General features: G+C 51.2%; 1 protein-coding gene across 2 annotated transcripts; it reads right to left on the bottom strand.

Moving 5' to 3' along the window:
* Positions 1-1,167: 1,167 nt before the first annotated feature.
* P3h4 (prolyl 3-hydroxylase family member 4 (inactive)) lies at positions 1,168-20,118 on the bottom strand. 2 transcript variants are annotated; one of them, XR_006146724.1, is made up of 9 exons: positions 19,577-20,118; positions 19,271-19,423; positions 18,993-19,164; positions 18,295-18,423; positions 16,679-16,824; positions 14,853-14,936; positions 13,011-13,155; positions 12,489-12,766; positions 1,168-1,180 (listed from the first exon to the last, which is right to left on the bottom strand). XR_006146724.1 is itself a non-coding variant. In XM_042673657.1 (8 exons), the coding sequence occupies exons 1-8, from the start codon at positions 20,090-20,092 to the stop codon at positions 12,744-12,746; spliced, it is 1,368 nt and encodes a 455-aa protein (XP_042529591.1). In that variant the 5' UTR covers positions 20,093-20,118; the 3' UTR covers positions 12,370-12,743. The 2 variants fall into 2 exon arrangements, 1 of the variants encoding a protein (XP_042529591.1); XM_042673657.1 differs by lacking the exon at positions 1,168-1,180 and having other exon boundaries at positions 12,370-12,766.
* Between the last annotated feature and the right edge of the window lie 387 nt (positions 20,119-20,505).

The following is a 20,505-nucleotide window of genomic DNA, read 5'->3' as shown; positions in this document are numbered from 1 at the left end:
TGAACTACAGCTCCACTTCTGGTTGGTTTTGTTTTGTGTGGTTTTGTTGTAGTTTGTTGGAGATAAGGGTCTCAGGGACTTTGCTGCCCTGGCTGGCTTCAAACCGTGGTCTTCAGATGTCAGCCCTTTGAGTAGCTAGGATTACAGGCATGAGCCACCGGAGCCCAGCAAAAAAAAAAAAAAAGAATAAGCTTTTTTTTTTCCTTTTATTTTTGTCCATGAAAAGTTAAGCTTTTTGAAAGTACCTGAATAGCTATGGAATGTTAGAATTGAAATCAACGGCATGGGTTTAAGTTCACAGTTCTGAAAAGCTTTAGGAGAAAAATTTAAGCTTCATTTGAAAGATTAAAAACACTGAGGTTCAAAGAGGTCACAAAGCTAGAAACTGGCACACTCCAAGTTCAAAGACCTTTATTCTAAATTTTGAGTCCCAACAAATCCTATGTTCCTCCAGGGAGAATTTGAACATCAAATGTCAAAGCAAGCTGGCTGCTTGGTGGCTTGTGCCTGTATGGCTAGCTACTCAGTAGGCTGAGATCTGAGGGTCACTGTTCAAAGCCAGGCCAGGCAGGAACCCCTGTGAGACTCTTATTTCCAATTACTACAAAAAGCCAGAAATGGAGGTGTGACTTAAGTGGTAGAGTGCTAGTCTTGAGCTGAAAATTCAACTGAAAGCTAGAGGCCTTGAATTCAAGCCCCAATACTAGTGCGCACACAAATGCACCCCCCCTACACACATACACACACACACACACACACATACACACACACGTCAAAGCAGTGACAAAGTATAAAAGTTAAACAACAATCCAGGGAGAGACAGGAGGACAGTGGTTTGGTCCAAGGATTAATGTTGGTGTAAAGAAGCTTTGGTGAGTTTGGGGGGAAAAAAAAATCAGTTAGCAGATCTCCAGGAAACGGAACACTAGCATACAGAAATGGGACAGTAAGCTCCTCCCTGGAGAAAGAGCCTGGGTTAGATATCAGAAAGCTCCCAGGAGGCAGCTCAGAAGACCTTCTGTAGTTGATCAAATGAATGATGCCAGAGCTGCACAGTGTACCAAGGATATAGGCATTCACTTATTCAGCACAGGACAAGTATTGAGCACCCTCTGTATGCTCGGCTCAGATTTAGGCCTGGTGACATTGGAACTGAAAACAATCCAGCCTTCAGGGAAAGCTTACAGAGGATGAGTATAAACAGCTGGAGGAGGGGGGGAATATTGGGGGAGGAGACTGGTTGTTTAGAAAAAGATACCCTCCCGAAAAGAGACTTTTTAAATTTTTTTTTCCTTTGTCAGTCCTGTCTTGAACTCAGGGTCTGTCCCTGAGTTCTTTTACCCAAGGCTAGCACTCTACCACTTTGAGCCACAACGCCACTTCCAGTTTTCTGGTGGCTCATTGGAGATAAGAGTCTCAAGGACTTTCCTACCCTAGCCGGCTTGGAATCGTGATCCTCAGATCTCAGCCTCTTGAGTAGCTAGGATTATAAGAGTAAGCCACCAGCACCTGGCTTGATTTTTTTTTCCTAGTGCTAGTACTGGGGCTTGAACTCAGGGCCTGGGCACTAACCCTTAGCCTTTTTTTCACTCAAGGCTGTGATTCTACCACTTAAACCACAGCTCCATTTCCAGCTATTTGGTAGTTAATTGGAGATGAGTCTCATGGACTTTCCTTCCCAAAGATGGTTTCGAATGAACAATCCTCAGATCTCATGAGCTACCAGTGTACAGCTGTCTAGATCCCTTTTTTAAATTGCCTTTTATGAATGTCTATCCCCTGGAAGAGTTAGTGTCTGTTGGTTTCTTTGTCACTGCTATAATGCCATAGAAAAGCCTCTAAGTGATTAAAGGTACCAAGGGGCCATCTCTTAAAACCCCATGAGAAAACAAAACAAAATCATGAGGCTGATAAGAAGTATGTGTGTGTGTGTGTGTGTGTGTGTGTGTGTGTGTGTGTGTGTGTGTGTGTGTTGTCTATAGTTCCAATCTTAGCCTGTCTTTGATGAAGAGGACCCCCAGCTTCACCCAGCTGTGTTATGCTCATTTAAAGAACAGAAACAGGATAGCCGGGCACCCATGGCTCACGCCTGTAATCCTAGCTACTCAGAAGACTGAGATCTGAGGATCTCAGTTCAAAACCAGCCCGGGCAGGAAAGTCTGTAAGACTCTGATCTCCAATAAATTACTAGAAAGCCGGAAGTGGTGCTGTGGCTCAAGTGATAGAGCACTCACCTTGATATTAAGAGCGCAGAGACAGCACCCAAGTCCAGAATTCAAGCCCCACAGCCAACTCCCTGCCTGCCTCCCCCCTGCAAAAAAAAAAAAAAAGAAAGGACAGAAACAGAGGACCAGAGGCCTTGAGGAGGATAAGAGGAAGAGGTGGCCTGGCTGTTTTAGACATTGTCTTATGCATGCACATCTTCTCTCTGCAAAGGGCCTCTTCTGCCAAGAGCCCCTTCTTGGATTCCTCATGGGCACTTACTTCTCTCCTTGGGGTGGACTGGGATGGGCTACAGTCTAGACTCTGAGTGAACCATATAGGAGTTTTTGGTCATCCAGAGACTTAGCTTCCACTGAGGTGCAGACAAGAGGGAGAAATGAGGCTTACATGAGGGAATATGAATTGAAGCTAGACATCAGAAGGAACTGACCACAAGGGCCTTTGCTATAGTGGAGGCTGGAGATTATCCCTTTTTTGGAGATTTGTTAAACAAAGAAATCCTTGCCTTTAAAGGCTTGGAGCAAGAGATTGGGTTAGATGGCCCCATGGCCTTTGCCTTCAAGTTCAAGGGAGATGAGGGAGACTGGTCACAGCACCTCCTCCGCCTGAGTGGCTGATTACAACACGCGCTACCATGCTGGGCTAGAAAGGCTGTTTTCAGGTTCCTTTCTGTACCCTCAGATCCGATGAGACTCTTGGATGCCTGGCTGGTACACAGTAGGGTTTAGGAAACAAAAAAAATCCCTCAATCTAGAGGGAGTGGCAGCTCTACTGCTGTTACTGTCTCCATCAGATCCTAGTTTGTGAGCTTAGCTTTGGGGCTAGTTTGCTGTGATGTTAAGACAAGCAGGATACATTCTAGTGCAGTGATACCCCACTCCCTTTCTTTTCTTTCTTTATTTTATTTTATTTGTGCCAGTCCTGAAGCTTGAATCAGGGTCTAGGCGCTGTCCCTGAGCTTTTGTGCTCAAAGCCAGCATTCTACCACTACAGGCACAGCTCCATTTTTGTTTGTTTGTTTGTTTTTTGTCAGTTGTGGGGCTTGAACTCTGGGCCTGGGCGCTGTCCCTCAGCTCTTCAGCTCAAGACTAGTGCTCTACCACTTGAGCCACAGCACCACTTCCAGCTCCATTTTTTGTTTTTGTGGTTTATTGGAGATAGAGGTCTCACAGGCTTTCCTGCCCGGGCTGGCTTTGAACCACAATCCTCAGATCTCAACATCCTGGGTAGCTAGGAGTACAGGCGTGAGCCACCAGCGCCTGGCTCCCTTCCTATCTCTGTAGGTCTCTGCAGTCAGCCAGATCCTCCCTGCCTGTTTGCTGAAGTCAGGAGAAAAAAAGCCAAGCCAGGCTGGGGTTGGAAAGTTATGAGTCTAGGTAGAGGTAGGGTGGGAAGGAGGGAAGTGTGTGGGAAGGGGAGGAGGAGGAACTTGGCAAAAGCAGCCCAGCCTGGGATGATGAGCTCTTCCGGCCCGCCTGAACTGTGGGCCGATCATTTCCCTACATGGAGGGTGGTAAACAGGTGGGTAGGGCAGAGGTCAGGTAAGGAGAAAGATACCCATGTAAGCAAAGGGAAGTGGCCCTGGCATTCTGGCCTATGGGATGATAACTACATCCAGGATGTTGATATCTCCCTGGCCCCACTCAGAAGACCTTCTGGATGGCACAACTTGGGAACAGAGCACGTTTAGCCATTATTACTTTCTCTGCCTGGGAGCATGGAGAAGGGTACCTTCCCTTAGCCAATCCTAGAAAGCTCTTTTGAGGGCTGGGGATGTGGCTTAGTGATAGAGTGCTTGCCTAGCATACATGAAGCCCTGGGGTCGATTCCTCAGAACTACATAAACGGAACAAATCTGGAAGTGGGCACTGTGGCTCAAGTGGTAGAGTGCTATCCTTGAGCAAAAGCTCAGGGACAGTGCCCAGGCCGTATGTTCAAACAGCAGGACTGGCAAAAATAATATAAAATAAAAGACAGTTTTTCTTCACATCCCCATTTCTGACCCTCTTGGGGTTGTGACCCTATAGGGCCAAGGGGAGGAACCTATACCAAATTTTTATTGTCCACTGACCCTGTGCCCTGAAGACGTGACAAAGGAACAAGGGAAGGAGCAACATTGTCTGAAAAGAAATGTCCTCTTTACCTGACGTATGTAACTGTAACCCCTCTGTACATCACCTTTACAATAACAATAATGAAAAGAAACAAAAAGAAGCAATAGCAATTATGGCGAGCAGCGGGGTAGGGGTCAGGGTTGGGGGGGGGGTGAACACAACCTGGAAAGAGGCACATTGGGTCATCTACATGCATGTGCTGGGGGCACTGTGAAGTGTGGGCAGCAGCCAGAAGTGGGGAAGGGTCACGGGCCAGGGTCAGGGGACAATTCGTTCTCCTCGGAGGCTGCCATGTTCTCTTGGCCTTTTGGGTCATTGTAGGGCAACCAGGAGACAGGTCATCTTGTCTGACAGTTTGGAAGTCAGATAGATCTATAGCATGTATGTCTGCAGGGGTCCTCTGTCCCTGCCACTGGGACTTGGACTTGGCTCAGAATGACTCCTTCAGAGCTGGAGAAGCAGATACCTGCTCCAGGAGCTTCAGGAAGCCCTGGGACTGGCTGCTGGAGGGAGCCCCACATTCTACCACCCGGAGCTGGAAATCGCCTGGAAAGATGAGGGAGAAGGGGGAGGCCCCCTCTGGCCTTTTTCTTTCCTTCTTTCTTTTTTATCCAAAGGAGGAGTCTTGAGGCCAGAGGCTGCCCGCAGCCCATCTGTGGGTGTGGGCTGGGCCAGGGAGGGCTCTTCATTACAGAGGTGATTCCAGTACAGACACCTCTCCACCTCCACCACCAGGCGCGTGGGTGGACGGAATGTCAAAAGGAAAACAGGGAGACAAGAGAACAGAGATAGGACCGGCCAGAAATAGTACAGACCCAGGAGGAGATGCCAGTGTTGGGGGAGGGAGAGCCAGAAGGGGTCAGAGAATAGGGGGAGGCTGTGCCCCTTTACCTACCCCTCCCCCAAGGCCCCCCACTTTCCCAAATGCAATCTTAGAACTTCAGGAACCCAACCAGATGAGCTCCTGGCATCAGTGTGCTGAGCTGCTGGGTCTCACCAACTCCGCCAGCACCCCCACCCCCACCCCACTTTCTTAGTAACGATGGAGGGACCAGTGAGACCCCCACTTCCTGAGTCACTCTTCACCCACACACAGGCTGACCACATAGTTGGAGCCCCAACGGTCCTGCCAGCCTGCCTGGCTCTCCCTCCAGAAGCCCAAGAAATACTTGTCTTACAAAGAGGTTCTTGTGGCTCATGCCTGTGATCCTAGCTACCCAGGAGGCTGAGATCTGAGGAGCTCAGTTTAAAGCCAGACCAGGCAGGAAAGAATTTGAGATTTTTAGCTTTAATTTAAACTAGCAGAAAATCAAAAGTGGCGCTGTGGCTCAATGTGGTAGAGTGCTAGCCTTGAGTAAAAAAGCTCAGGACAGCGCCCAGCCCCAGAGTTCAAGCCCCATGACCACCACCAATAACAACAAAAAAGAGGTTCTTCCCATACCACGGAGGGATTGTATGTGATCTAACACGTGAGCAGAAGCCATGCTTTCTCTCCCTCCTATGGAGAGTTCTTGGGGAAAAGGAAGAACCAGGCACTGCTGGCTCACTCCTGTAATCCTAGCTACTTAGGGGGCTGAGATCTGAGGATCGTGGTTCAACCCCAGCCTGGAGAGGAAAGTCCGTGAGATTCTAATTAACCACCAGAAAACTGGAAGCGGTGCTGTGGCTCAAAATGATAGAGTATTAGCCTTGAGTGAAAAAGCTCAGGGACAGCGCCCAAGCCCTGAGTTCAAGCCCCATGACCAACCAAAAAAAAAAAAAAAATAGGAGGAGGAGGAGGAAGAATTGCCTCTGTGGATCCCCTTCTTTCTTGCACAGTGGGGAAACTGAGGCTGGAGATGGAACTTCAGGAGACCCTTGGGATTAGAGAGCCAGGCTTGGATGGCAATGGATGGCTGTTGGTGGCCCGCCCACTCTCTTCCTCTGTGATCTAAACCAGTCATTTAGTGCAAGAGCCTTCCTTGCCCTGCCCTCTCCCCCTCCTGGGTCTCCTTTGACCCTGACTGACTTCATTTACCAGGAACTAGGACAGGGCTTGCAGGCTCTGGCCTGGCCCATCCTCCCCTTCTGCCGGCCCGCCAACCCTCCCCCCACCGGAATTCAAGAGCTGAGATCCTCGAATATTTCATCAGCACTTCAGCCTCCAGTTGAAGCACAGTGGCCAACGTAGAGCTCATGGATAATTTATGGCCCCAAAGAGAACCTGGAAGGAGTGTGGGGGAGGGGCCGGCCAGACTGTTGATAAGAGCCTTGGCGGGGAGCCATTGGCCGGGAGCCATCTGGACCCCAGTTGTGTGTGCGGTAGGGGGTGGCAGGAGTTCCAACACCAGGGATGTTTCTTTTTCTTTTCCTTTTTGAGGATACCAGTATAGTAAAAGTATTTTTAAAAAATCAAGCAATACAGGATCACGGAAATAACTGTGCTAAAGGTTAAAGTCCTAGGACAAGAATTTTTCTGACTGAGCCCTGTGCCTATTTCTATGACTGAGTTATGTAGCCCCATTAGGAGATAACAAACAAAAAATGTAATGAGAGGACTCTGCCTATGGCAGGGAGGTCCTCAAATGACTCCACCTGTATCTGCGAGGGCCAGAGAAAGGCCAGACTTTCCAACTTACGTTGATTGAGTCCCCATACCTTCCCGGCCTCCTCCTCCAGGAAGGCCACAGGGATTTTAGGCAAGAGAAAAGAAGAAATTAAGCTTGGCACCCTCTTACTTCACTCCAGGGACATAATACCATCACAGATGACAGAAAAAGTAACCCACAATGAAGAACGTCAGGTTATTTTGGCCTTTTCTTTGCTTGTGACCTATCTTAGCGAGTTCTTCTGAAGAGTCAAAAGATGAAGTATAAACTGGACATGGTGGCACACGTCTATAATCCTAGCTACTCAGGAGGCTGAGATCTGAGGACCACGGTTCAAAGCCAGCCCGGCCAGGAAAGTCCGTGAGACTCTTATCTTCAATAAACCACCAGATAACCGGAAGTGGTGCTGTGGCTCAAGTGGTAGAGCACTTGTCTTGAGCTGAAGAGCTAAGGGACAGCGCCCAGGCCCAGAGTTCAAACCCCACGGCCGACAGACAAAAAAAAAAAAGAAAGAAAAAAGCCAACTGAGGCAGAAAAGTCCATGAGACTGTAATCTCCAATTAACTAGCAAGGAAGCCTTGAAGTGGAGCTGTGGCTCAAGTGGTAGAGCACCAACCGTAAGTGAAGAAGCTAAGGGACAGCACTCAATCCTTGAATTCAAGCCCTAGTAACAATATGTGTGCACATCAGTGTGAACACACACACACACATACACACACACGAAGTATGTGCAGATGGGGGAAGGGTAAACAAGCACATCCTTCTCCTTACCTCAGTTTCTCTACCTGAGTCATAGGTAAGAGGGGTGCTCCCATCCCAAGGGCTGTTTAGGGGGGGACAGAAGAGATGCTATCCAGGTACCCCGGCGCCAGCTGAGGCCCAGGCAGGTGGTGATTATGGGGTGATGTGTCCACAGGTCAAGCCTAGGGTTCAGACTTGGGCTGGTTCCAGTGGTCCACCCTGGCCCCCAGCACACTCCCCTCTAACTAATCCCAGCCACCTTGGAATTAAATCAGCCTAACTCAGAATGAACCTCAGCCCTCAAAGGCCAAACTCAGACGCTTGGGGCCTCAGTTTCCCCAGACATGAAATTTGGGCCATCTTCAGGGCTGACGTTAGAGGTTGCCAAAGAAGGCCCGGGGGAAGGCCTCGAGGTGGGAAAACTGTGGAGGCTTGGGCGCTGTGACTGTCAGGATTGTCCTCAGTCACAACCTTCCGACATGGGGAAGGGGCCTCTGATTGTTCCCAGGGAAAATTCTGTTCTTCCAGACAGGAAGCACGAGGGTAAGACGACAAGAATTATTTTCAAAGCTGAGGTCATTTCTCCCACTAGACTTCACTGATAGTGTTGGGATCCAGGAGGACCTGTTTCCAAACCCTGACCCTCACACCCAGGAAGTTGAGATCCTAAATGACCTCAGAAATTGTCCCAGGCCCCCCTAACATTAGACCCAAGTCCCATATTGCTGTCAACAGGTAAACAAAGTACCTCCTTCCTCCTTCCTTCCTTCTTTTCTTACTTCCTTCCCCTTTCTCTTTCTCTCTTCCTTCCTTTCTTTTTTCCTTTCTTTCTTTCCATTTTCTTCCATCCTCTCCCCTTCTTTTTCTTTTTTGTTTTTGTTGGTAGTGGGTCTTGAACTTGGGGCTTGGGTACTGTCTCTGAGCTTTTTTCACTCAAGGTTAGTGCTCTACTATTTTGAACCACAGTGCCACTTCCAGTTTTCTAGTGGTGAACTGGAGATAAGTGTCTCACAAACTTTCCTGCCTGGGCTGGCTTTGAACCTGGGCTGGCTTTGAATCCTCATATCTCAGCCTCCAGAGTAGCAAAGATTACATTGAACCACTGGTGTCCAGCCCCGCTTCTCTCTTTTTTTTTTTTTTTTGGGTCCAGTCGTGGGCCTGAACTCTGGGCCTGGGCGCTGTCCCTCAGCTCTTAAGCTCAAGGCTAGCGCTCTACCACTTGAGCCACAGCACCACTTCCGGCTTTTTTCTTTTTGCTTATGTGGTGCTGAGGAATCGAACTCAGGGCCTCAGGCATGCAAGGCAAGTGCTCTACCACTGAGCCACCTTCCCAGCCCCTACTTCTCTCATTTTTTAAAGTCCCTGTCGGCTACACACAGTTGGTGGCTTTATCCTCACACCCTACAGCCTTTACCTCTCTCTCTCTCTCTCTCTTCCCCTGGCCCAGCTGACAGCCTAAAGGAGCAAGACCAGCCACCAGAGACCCAGAACATTCTCTCTTCTCTGAGCAGCACTGATTTAGGGAGAAGAGGTCCAGACCCAGGTCAATCACTAACCACCTCAAGGAAGCTTAAACAAGCTGTTTATTAATCTCCAGTTTAGATCTGTATACACACACACACACACACACACACACACACACACACACACACACACACCTGGAACTGGGAAGAAATGATGTCCTTGGTTCAAGACAGTTTTGAGGATTGTAAGCAATTTTTTTTTTTTTTTGTCATGGGACTTGAACCCTGGGCTTGGGCACTGTCCCTGCATTCTTCAGCTCAAGGCAAGCGCTCTACCACTTGAGCCACAGTACCACTTCCGGTTTCTAGTGGTTTATTGGAGATAAGAGTCTCATGGACTTTCCTGCCTGGGCTGGCTTTGAGCCAAGATCCTCAGATCTCAGCCTCCTGAGTAGCTAGGATTACAGGGGTGAGCCACTGACGCCTGGCTGTAAACAATTTTTTTCAGGAGCCTGGCACATAGTAGCTACCCAGTACACCGTAACAGCTTTGCTTTCCTTAGGATGGAGTTTTTCTGTGTCAGTGCTACCTCAGTGCCATGTCTCCAACTTTGGTCCTAGGGTGTGAGGTGGGTATCTCACCACCCTTTTGCCTTCTGCAGTACTCATCATACTATGAATTCTAGATCTGGGGAGGTGTTGGGGGAGGGGGTATTGGGGGATAAGGTAAAGAAGTGGTAGAGGGAAGGGCAGGTGTTTGGGTGGGGTTGGAAGAATGGGCTGCAGGGCCCACGCGGAGACTGGCGGGGACTCTGTCTCACCGGTTTGGGGAGCTGGCTGGCTGGGCAATGGGGAGAGGCTGACATGGGGGATAGATGGGAGGGGCCAGTGGCTCCCTGGGAAAAGAGAGCTGAGTAATATACATGGATGGCTGACTAAAGGCCTGGATGGGGGTACCTAAGAAGGGGCCAGCCTTCTGCTCCCAGGAGACACCCATAACACACACACACACACACACACTCTTTCAGATGCACACTTAGACATGCATATCAACACACTATAACCCCTCAGGGCTCTGGAACCTTCTCACTTGACTCAATTCCCAGCTCATATATCCAACGTAAGTATCAATTTATATAACATCTTTTGTCCACTGCCTGTCTTTCCATTAGAACATAAGCTCTTGAAGGACAGGGGGCTAGCTTGCTTTGTTCATGACTGTATGTCTAAGCTGGGCATGATGGCTAGCTCCTGGTAGCCGCTCAGGAGGTAGAGATCAGGAAGATCACAATTCAAGGCCAGCCCAAGGGAAAAAATTAGTAAGACCCCATCTCAATCAATAAGCCAGGTATAGTGGACCATTATGGGGAGCCATAAGCAGAAGGATCATGCACCAAGGCCAAATCCTTGGGCAATGCCGGGCACTGGTGGCTCATGCCTATAATCCTAGCTACTCAGGAGACTGAGATCTGAGGATCCAGGTTTGAAGCCAGGGCAGAAAAGTCTATGAGATTCTTATCTTCAATTAAGTACCAAGCAAGCCAGAAGTGGAGCTGTGGTAAGGTGCTAGCCCACAAGCAAAATACTCAGGGACAGCACCCAGGCTCTGAGTTCAAGCCCTAGGACTGGCATAAACAAACAAACAAAATCAACAACAAAATCCATGCTCATGTTCAAAGACCACTGGGTCACATGCTCACAGTCACCCTCCAGGTTCCACAGACATCCTCAGGCCTGTGTGTGCAAGCACACATTCATGCCAGACCAGCACATCCAGACCCATTCCAGCCCGCAGACCTTTGTGCTCTGGCCTACAGGCACTTCTAGACCCACACCCAGCTATGCAGATTCCAAAGCCCATGGCTCACAGCAGCGTACGTCTGCAGACAAGCTCAAGCACATCTCTATCCCTGTTCCAGCCCTGGAGGGCAACCCCTCCCAGAAGCAGGGGCCCCGGCCTGCAAGATGCTGACAATGTGACAGGTAGGATGGGGTGAGGTGGGCAGGGCTCCCCAGTCATCTGGGAGCTGTCTACCACGGAGACCCACCTACACTAGGAAGGAGGGAAGAGGAGAGGGAAGAAGGCTGTCACCAAGCCCCTAGCCTGGATCCAGCCCTCATCAGACACTCTTGCCTCTCTGCCTTCATCTAAGGCCTAGGGGAAGGGCTGAGACTGGTAGTCCTCCAGAATTGAAGTGGGTGGGGCCTAAGCCAGGTCATCTGGCACATGGGAGGGGGGCGGGGAGGAGTGGGCAGAGGTGTGGCAGTGAGAAAGTTTCCCAGTGCCTACTCCACCCTCCAGTAGGAAGCTGCCTCTGCCACCCTGCTCCCTGGGAGTCCAACAAGATGCAGAACAGGACAGTCACCTATTCTTGGCCTGAGTTCCTCCTGGGAGGTCCTCTTTACCTCACCTCCCTGTTGTAGAATGGCCGTGGAGGTGGGGCACAGGGCTGGGTGGAAGCTATTAGGGCACTGTCCTTACCTCCACATTTCTGGACTCCTGTTTCCTGGAGCTGATGAAAGATGATGGGGTCAGGGGGGTTCTGGTTGTGGAATTCTCCCCTTCCCCTACCACTAAGAAGTCCCAAGTCATCAAACCATATCCCTAAACTCTCCTCTCCTAAGCTCATATGCACTCTGGAATGGGAAATGGGCAGAGGCCAGAGCAGGGCATGCTAGCTCTAACTCTAGGGAAATGCCAAGGAAGTAAAAAACACAGGCACCAAGGGGATTGAGAAAATGAGGAAAACACAGGCCATCCCCTCATAGAAATCTAAACCCATGGGCTGGGAAGGTGGCTCAGTGGTAGAGCACTTGCCTTGCATGCTCAAGGCCCTGGGTTCGATTCCTCAGCACCACATAAGCAAAAAGAAAAAAGCCGGAAGTGGCGCTGTGGCTCAAGTGGTAGAGCGCTAGCCTTGAGCTGAAGAGCTGAGGGACAGCGCCCAAGCCCAGAGTTCAGGCCCCACGACCGGACCCAAAAAAAAAAAAGAAAGAAATCTAAACCCATCTTCCCACAGCTCCAGGAAACTGTTCTCGCACCCCCTGGTGGCAGATTTGAAGTCACACAGTCACACACACACACAGACACACACACACACACAGAGCACACACACACACACACACACACACACACACACACAGAGTACAGATTATGGGAAATGGGGTACAGATTATAGGAAATGGGAGGAAAGGACCAGCATCCTCACAGGGCAGCTCCAGGAAGACTGGACCCCAAGTGTGGAGTCATCCAACAATAAACTTTTATTGAGCACCTACCCTGGCATTTATTGAGTGCCAAAACTCCATGTCCCATGGTCTTTTTGACCCCACACTGTCCTCAGCAATTTAGGCTGAAACTTCCAGTCAGCGGTGGGGGTAGCAGCAGGGAAGGGAGACCACCACTGCTCCCTTGCCTGCCTGTAGCGCTGTCCCCATCCTGTGGTCCAGAGATACAGGAGAAGCAAGATGGAGTCTGGGGAACAGCCCTCACAAGGCGGGGCATTATGGGAGCCTGGCCAGCTGTGTCCACTTTTAAATTTTTAATAAATAGGTCTTGCTGCTGCCCAGGCATCCGGAGCTCTTAGGGGAAGCGGAGATGGAGAAACACCATTCTCATGCCAGTTCCGGCTCTGGTTCTAAAAAGGAAAGGAGAAAATATTGGGTTAGCCCCAACCACCCCCAGTAGCTGTCCAGGTGTGTCCTGGCAAAAGCAGAGTAGGCAGGCTTAAAATCCCCAGGAACAGGTCTCAGCTGGTCCCAGTCTCAAGGCTGGAAGCCCCTAGAGAAGAGGTCCCAGCTCCTCTCCCCTCAACTCCAATGGCTTCATAGCCCAAGGAATGGATTCTTGTCCCCACCATCTCCACTGGACCCATCACTGACCAGCCTCCGCCTCGTCACCCTTGGCATCTGGCTCCTGCCACCAGTCGGCGTAGAGGCCTTCCTCGTAGTCTCCCTCTCCCTCAAACTCAGCATCAGATGGGGGCTCCTCGGGCTTCACGGCTAGTTCTGTCTCCTCCAGTTCCATCTAGAGCAGCCCAGAATTAGGAGAGGAAGACAAGTCACTGCAGGATCAAAGCTGGATGGGCTTCTTTCCTGGCCATGATCCCATCTTTCACCTCCCAAAGCCCACCTCCTCCCCCTTCCTCCCCCACCTCTCCCCACCATCAAGGTCCAACTTGGAGACAATGGCAGGGTTGGTACTGCAGTGTTTCACTCCCAGACTTCCTTCCCTGAGGTGACATGTGCAGCTCCACCATCAGAGGCTGAGTGACAGTGTCAGCAGCTCCACCTTGGATCACCACCCCAGCATGAATACTGCCAGTCTTGCACACTTTCTGCTGCTGGTTTTTCTTCCAGCCACACCTTCGTTCCCCAGACCCTAGATTGCCTTGTTAATCCCTCCAAAGCCAGGCATCAGCTCCAGGCTGAGGCCTCTGCTGATGATCCAGGCTGGGCAAGGAGTCATTGTCTGCTGTAGATGTTGACTTCTCCACAGTTCAGGTTGTCCTCATGAAAACACTGGGGGAAAGGGATTGTCTTTCTTTCATCACTTTACTCCAATCCCAAGCCTGGTGTTGGGTAACAAGTGACAGTCACCAAAGCAGCTAGCATTCCCTGAACACCTATTAGGTGCTGGCTCAATACCAAATGTTTTTATTTACATAGTTGATCTCATTCAATTCTCCCCCACATAAATTGTGCAGGGCGTTGTCCCAAGTTGATGGATGGAGAAACAGAAGAGTAAGAAAGTTACTTAAAGCTGGGCAACAGTGGCTCACACCTGTGATCTTAGCTCCTCAGGAGGCTGAAATTTGAGGATCACAACTAGAAGCCGGCTTGGGCAGGAAAGTCCCTGAGACTCTTTAAGCCAGAAATGGAGCTATGGCTGCAGGGGTAGAGTACCAGCCTTGAGCAAAAAGGCTAAGGAAAAGGCCCTGAGTTCAAGCTCCAGTACTGGCACACACAAAAGAAGTTACTTAAGACTTGCTTGGAGGCTACCCAACCAGTAGGTGGTGGAGCCAGGTGTGACCAGAATCTAAGCCAGTTGCTGACAATGCAGACTATGACCCACGTTCATGGAATGGGAGTGCAGGTGCATGTACCACGCCAGGTAGGGAGGGGAAAACAAATGTTGAACTGTAACACCTCAGAGAGATTCAGGCTGTGAAAGTCATTCGGAACCAACATAATCCACTGTGGTCCTTCTTTCCTGGCATCCTGCATTCATTCTTTCATCATTCTTTCACTGGCTTACTCATACTTTCTGAGTACTGGTGCTGTGCCAGGTGCTGTAGCAGAGGTTGGAATAATCTAATCCCTCCATCTTGTGCTCCATCTTGGAGCACAATCTTCCATGTTGGAGAAGAGGAAAGGCCAACACAAGGTGGGCCAAGGTTGCGATAACTCCAGGTCCCAGGCCAAATGGCTGGGCAGGCCGGGAGGCACAGAGTTGACACTCCAAGCCTAGAGGAGAACCAGGGCAAGAAGCAAGAGCTCCCTGGAAATGGCAGCATCTGAGCTGAGTCCAGGAGAAGTGGGCCGGGGGCACACAGAGAAGGGGCTGTGGAAACGCTGAAGTGGGGACAGAAGGAGCTACAGATGAAGGACACACAACTTTCTCCCACTTCACAACACCTGGACCCAACTGTCCCATACAGCAGTCCCAAGAGAAAGCTCAAGGTGTCCAGCGCAGCCCCACCTAGAGTAAAAGGGGCTACTCGCCTCGTCATCTGACTGCAGATACATGTGTGTGAACTCCAGCAGCTCCCGAAGCTCAGTGGTCTGGTTGTGGTAGAGCCTGGCCTCCTGGAAGGAGAGAGAGACGGGGTGAGCAGCATTCTGCTGCTAGATTGATGGGGGAGTGGGGAGGGGGAAGGTTCTAGAATCCCAATGCACTCGCCCTTTTCCAGCCCACGATCAGCTCACATGCTGATATAAGCCCATGTACTTGAATCTCTGCTTAAGGATTCTGTAAGACTCAAAGGAGAGAATCTCATCCCACTGGCAACTGGCCCACTACCAGGCAGGCAGGAGTGGCTGCCATATATGTGCTAGCCCTGTCCTGGAGTCCAAGGGTTTGCTCAGATGGTTCACTAGTGGGTTGCTAGGAAAGCAGAGCAAAGGGCATGCGGAAAGGTGATGAAAAGAGGAAGGCAGGTGGGGACACTTCCACCCCTCACATTCTGACGCTGTGCAGCTGCGTTTATGTCACTAAAATTTCTCTGAAGGGCAGGAGTCGAACCCTGGCATGGTTATTCTTCATATGTTATAGAATTCGAAAAACTATTAAGTGTTTATGATATTGCTTTGATTTTACAAATACAAGTCTAGGATGCTTAGGAAGTTTTTGCATCTTGATAGCAATGCATCTTGCAGCCCCAACCCTGTGGGAATCTCATATCCATCTCCAAATATTTCTGTAACAGTCGTTTGAAATGTCAGAGCTCAAGCTCCCAATGTACAGTTTTTGAGGATTTCTACATGAATGTCTTAGTGATAACCTTTATAATGTAAAGCTAGGCAACATATTGGCTTCAACTCTTATCTGGCACACGATTTTAATTAATGTTTTTTCTATCTTATCATCTCCCAGACTATTAATCCTTTTTCTTCTTCTTTTGTTTTTTTTCTCTTACCAGTCCTAGGGCTTGAACTCAGGGCCTGGGCTCTGTCCCTGAGTCTCTCTGTGCTCAAGGCTAGCACTCTACCACTTGAGCCACAGTGCTACTTCTGGCTTTTGCTGTTTATGTGGAATCAAACCCAGGGCTTCATGCATGCTAGGCAAGCACTTTACCAGTAAGCTACATTCCCAGCACCAGGCTATAAATCTTAATTTATAGGTTTCCCAGTTCCACATGTACCTAATTGGTCATAAACATTAATTTTATTGTTAAAATTGTTATTTAGCAATTTTTTTTCTTCTTTGTGACTTTTATTCCAATTTTCCATCATTTCATATCTGTATGTTTTTGGAAGTTAAAAAAAAAATCCTCACTGGGTGCCAGTGGCTCATGCCTGTAATCCTAGCTACTCAAGAGGCTGACATCGGAGGAACATGCTTTGAAATCTGCCTGGGCAGGAAAGTCCGTGAGTCTCTTATCTCCAATAAACCACTAGAAAACCGGAAATGGCGCTGTGGCTCAAGTGGTAGAGCACTCATCTTGAGCTAAAGAGTGCAGGGACAGTGCCCAAGCCCAGAGTTCAAGCCCCACAACCAACAACAACAAAATCCTGGGCTGGGACTGTCTATGGCTTAGTGGTAGAGTGTTTGCCTAGCTAGCATGCATGCATGAAGCTTTGGGTTTGATTCCTCTGTACCACATAAACAGAAAAAGCCAGAAGTAGTGCTGTGGCTCAAGTGGTAGAGTGCTAGCCTTGAGCAAAAGAAGCTCAGGGACAGTGTGCAAGCCCTGAGTTCAAGTCCCAGGACTGGCAAAAAATTAAAAATAAAAATCCTAAGTTTTAAACTGGATTTTGAGCATTTGAGTAAAAAATCTGAGGACTAACGGGACATATTTTTTAAAAAATGTTCAGAGGATGGCACCCACCTCCCGGGGCTGAAAGTCCTCCTCTTCCAGACCCCAGCGAGCCCGGTGGAAGCGGTAATAAACTAGGTTCTGCTGCATGACGTTGTCCTGGGGGTCAAAGAGCATGTAGCTGGCGGCACTTCGGGCAGCCTGACGCACATCATTCACTGAAGGAGAACAGAGTCAGGAGTAGCCTTGGTGCTAAGCCCATCCCAGGCCCACCTACTTCGCAATTCAGCCCCGTGCTCCTATTCCCCAGTGCTCCTATTCCACAATGCTCCTCGCTCCACCTAATAATAATTCAAACTACACCTAGAATCCTAGCTACTCAGGAGGCTGAGATCTGAGGGTCTTGGTTTGAAACCAACCCAAGAAGGAAAGCCTGTAAGACTCTTAGCTCCAATTAACTACTAAAAAGTCAAACATGAAGCTGTGGCTCAAGTGGTAAAGTACCAGCCTCAAGTGAAAAAGCTAAGGGACAGCAATCCTGACCCCTTAGTCCAAGCTCCAGTAGCATGTGTGCGAACACGCATGCATACACACAAACACACACACACAAACTAGCAGGTACTGGGTGTTTTCATGTACCAGACCCTGGTATGGGTGACTCACTGCCACCTCATTATCATCTGCAATTTACAGATCAGGGGTTAGATAAATGAACCAGCTTGCACAGCTGAGAATGACAGCACTGGGATGAACAGAGCACTGGGATGACTGGACCAGGGAAAGGAGAAATCCTCAGCCTCTTTGCCATCAACATCAGGAAGAGTCTCCCAGCCCTGCTGCCCTAGCTCTAGCCTGTTGAAGCTTAGTATCTCCACGTTGTTGACAGCCCAGGTTGTCCATCCCTACCCTGGCCACAAGTCCTGGTGCTGCTTTTTATTAGTCATGAGACTAGTGGCCTCTATGGACCTCACTAAGCCTCAGGCTCCTCATCTGAAAGATGGGCCAGTAGTGCCAGCTGTCTAGTGTAGGTAAGAGGATGAAATGAAACAAGGACTTTATAAACTGGCCAGTGCTTAGTTGTTGGCTGCCGAGCCAATCACCAAGAGGTCCTTGAAGCCAGGTACCAATGGCTCACGCCTGTAATCCTAGCTACTCAAGAGGCTGAGATCTCAGGATCTTGGTTCAAAGCCAGCCCAGATAGGAAAGTCTATGAGACTCCTTCCTATAACTGCCAAAAAGATGGAAGTGGAGCTGTTGTGGTGCAGGTGGTAGAGCACTAGCCTTGAGCAAAAAAAGCTCAGAAACAGCACCCAAGCCCTTAGTTTAAGCCACAGGACTAGCATACAAGCTAACACAACACACACACACACAGTGGAGGTGTGGCTTAAGAGGTAGAACCTTGAGTATAAAGGCCAAGCAAGAGTGCCAGACACTAAGTTCAAGCCCTAGGATCAGCCCCCTCCCCCAAAAAAGCCTTCAAGTTCTTCTCCAGGCTGCCCCATTCCCTGATCCTCATCCACCTCCAACCAACACTAGGTTCCTTTCCCAAGTCTGCACTGCCTCTAGCCTTTGTTCTCATCATCCCAGGGTACTCAATCTGAGGGTCAGCTCCTTATGGTTCTAGCCTCTCTTGCATTTCTTCCATCTCTCCCTTGCCCAGCCCAGCCCAGCCCAGCCAGGAGGCTCACACTTGTAGTAGGCAAACTGGAGGTAGTGATACATGGTAGCCACAAACTTGTCCACGAAGTACCCGCCCACATTGGGGGTCAAATTGGCCTCACAGTCCACCTTGCACTGCAGGGACTCTGCGAAGAGATCTGGGAGGGGGAGACAGCAATGAGGGGCTGGTAGTGTGCAATCCCAGCCCTTCCCCCTAGGGGGCACAGCCTCCCAAACCCACTCTGCCGGCCAGAAAGTGCCTGGTGTTTCTCTCTCAGGAGATAAAATCATACTACCCCCATCCTAAGCAAGAAGGTATTCTCTGGGAGAGTGGCAGCTGAGGTTTGGGGCAGGACTGGGCCCAGGCAGTGACGCTAAGGATAGCCCATTTCTGTCCTGGTTTGAATGGACCTACAGATTAGGAATCCACTGCTTTCTATGTACAACTGCTGGGTGTCTACTTGGCATCACTGCCTTCCGATTGGAAAGCCCGTGGATCCAACTTCCCCAGGCTCTTTCTGGGATAAGCTACTGTCTTCCAAACCGATGCCCAGCACTTGGGACACACCCCATTAGTTCCTTGTACTGGTCATCTCTGGGCTACCTGGAGGCTGTTCCTTTTGCAACTACTCTACAAATGTTTGGAGAGTATGTATGTGTTTGTGTTAAAGCACCTTGGGGAGCTCTGGGACTGAGGAATACCCACAGATGTCTAGCTGGGAGATACCTGCTATGGCTGGGTAGAAATCTTTGAAGTCCACTTGCTCGTGAGTCCCCTCGCAGCCAGCCAGACACCGGGCAAAGACGGTCAGGTATTCGGCCAGGGCGCGCTCCATGTCCTCCGTGCTGCCGCGGAAATCGCCGCTGTTGTAGAGTTTCACAGCTCGGAGGAACACAGCCTGAGGGAGAGGGGAACATCAGGGGGACCCCCCCCCAAACACCTGCAAGCAGAAAGGGGGTGCCTGGAAGGAGCTTCAGAACCTTCCTCCTCCTCCTCCTCCCTACCTCGTAGGGCTGGGCTTCTAGATCGGTGAGGGACTCGTCCGCGATGTCCAGCATCCCCCGGTAGTAGTTGAGATATTTGGCGGTCAGCTCGTGCTTTGGGTTCCTCTGGAGGAAGGTGTAGGCCGCAGCCACCGCCTTCTCCAGCCGGTTAGCCTGGGGGTGGGAGGGTCGTGGGGGGGAACGGGTCAGTAGGGCGCACTGATCACACCCTCGGGCGTGGGCGCACTCCCACAGCGCCCCGAAACTCGACGCCGCCCCCCTCCAAGTGGTCCACCCCCACGCCGCCCCGCGCGGGTGGGCGCCCACCTTGAACAAGGCATAGTGCAGGTACTGGTAGGGCAGGCGGCTCTGGAAGTCGCGCAGCAGCTGCCGCGGCGGGTAGGGTACCTGGAAGGCGGGCAGCGCCCGCTTGCAGCGCCGCAGGCAGGCGGCCCGCTCCAGGACGTGGCCGAAGAGCCGCAGCTCCTGCGCCCAGCCGTCGCCCTCGCCCTCGCCGCCCTCGGGGAGATGGTGATCGGCGCTGCCCGCGGGGCCCGGCTCGGGCGGGGACGGCAGCGGGGTCGAGGGCGGCCCCGGGCCGCTGCAGTTGGCGTGGCAGAAGGCCTCGCTGTCCCGCAGCAGCCGGTGCAGCCGCAGCGCCGCCTCCAGGTAGCGCGCGCTCTCCCGCCAGTTCTCGCCCTCGTACAGCTCGAGCGCGTGGCCGTAGGCCGCGGCCAGGGGCATCAGGTCCTCGGGCGGGAAGCCCCGGAAACTGTACTTCTCGTACTGCGCCCCGGCGCTGCCTAGCAGAAGCCACAGCAGCCCCCACGCCGCCCAAGCCATGCCCGCCGGCGCCCCGAGGTGCCCGGAGCCGCCGCCGCCGCCGCCCCCCGGGCCCCGGCTCCGCCCCGCCTCGCCGCCCCGCGGGAGGAAGGAGGGACGCGCGGGGGGACCCCGCCGCGGTCTGCTGGGTCTTAGCGCCCGACGACGGGCGGAGAAAGTGTGTGGGGGGGTGCTCGGGCGCGCCCCCAAGCCCCGTCTGTTTTCAGATCCTTTAACCATCTCAGGTCTGCCACGCCGACCGGACCTCCGGCCCCTTTGGCCGACGGGCTGGGCTGCAGTACGCTTCCTGGCCGAGGATGGAGAACCCAGAAAGGCCCGGTTCACAGACAGGGCTCACCCCGTCCCGCCCTCCTCACTCAGACCCCGATGAAGTTTGGGACACCGGGTCACCCGCGTCCCTGCTGCCCCCTCCA

Source organism: Dipodomys spectabilis, unplaced genomic scaffold (genome assembly GCF_019054845.1).
Source record: "Dipodomys spectabilis isolate Male_0828 unplaced genomic scaffold, ASM1905484v1 ptg000018l, whole genome shotgun sequence".
Classification (NCBI taxonomy): domain Eukaryota; kingdom Metazoa; phylum Chordata; class Mammalia; order Rodentia; family Heteromyidae; genus Dipodomys; species Dipodomys spectabilis.
This window is presented reverse-complemented; position numbering and strand designations above follow the sequence as displayed.

What these genes read in the sequence shown, in the direction of transcription:
- P3h4 (XM_042673657.1), bottom strand. Translation starts at nt 20,092, where the DNA reads ATGGCTTGGGCGGCGTGGGGGCTGCTGTGGCTTCTGCTAGGCAGCGCC. An exon ending in TAGAAGCCCAGCCCTACGAG is followed by an intron (nt 19,165 to 19,270) that starts GTAGGGAGGAGG and finishes CCTCTCCCTCAG; the next exon opens with GCTGTGTTCCTCCGAGCTGT. An exon ending in CCAGTTTGCCTACTACAAGT is followed by an intron (nt 16,825 to 18,294) that starts GTGAGCCTCCTG and finishes GTTCTCCTTCAG; the next exon opens with TGAATGATGTGCGTCAGGCT.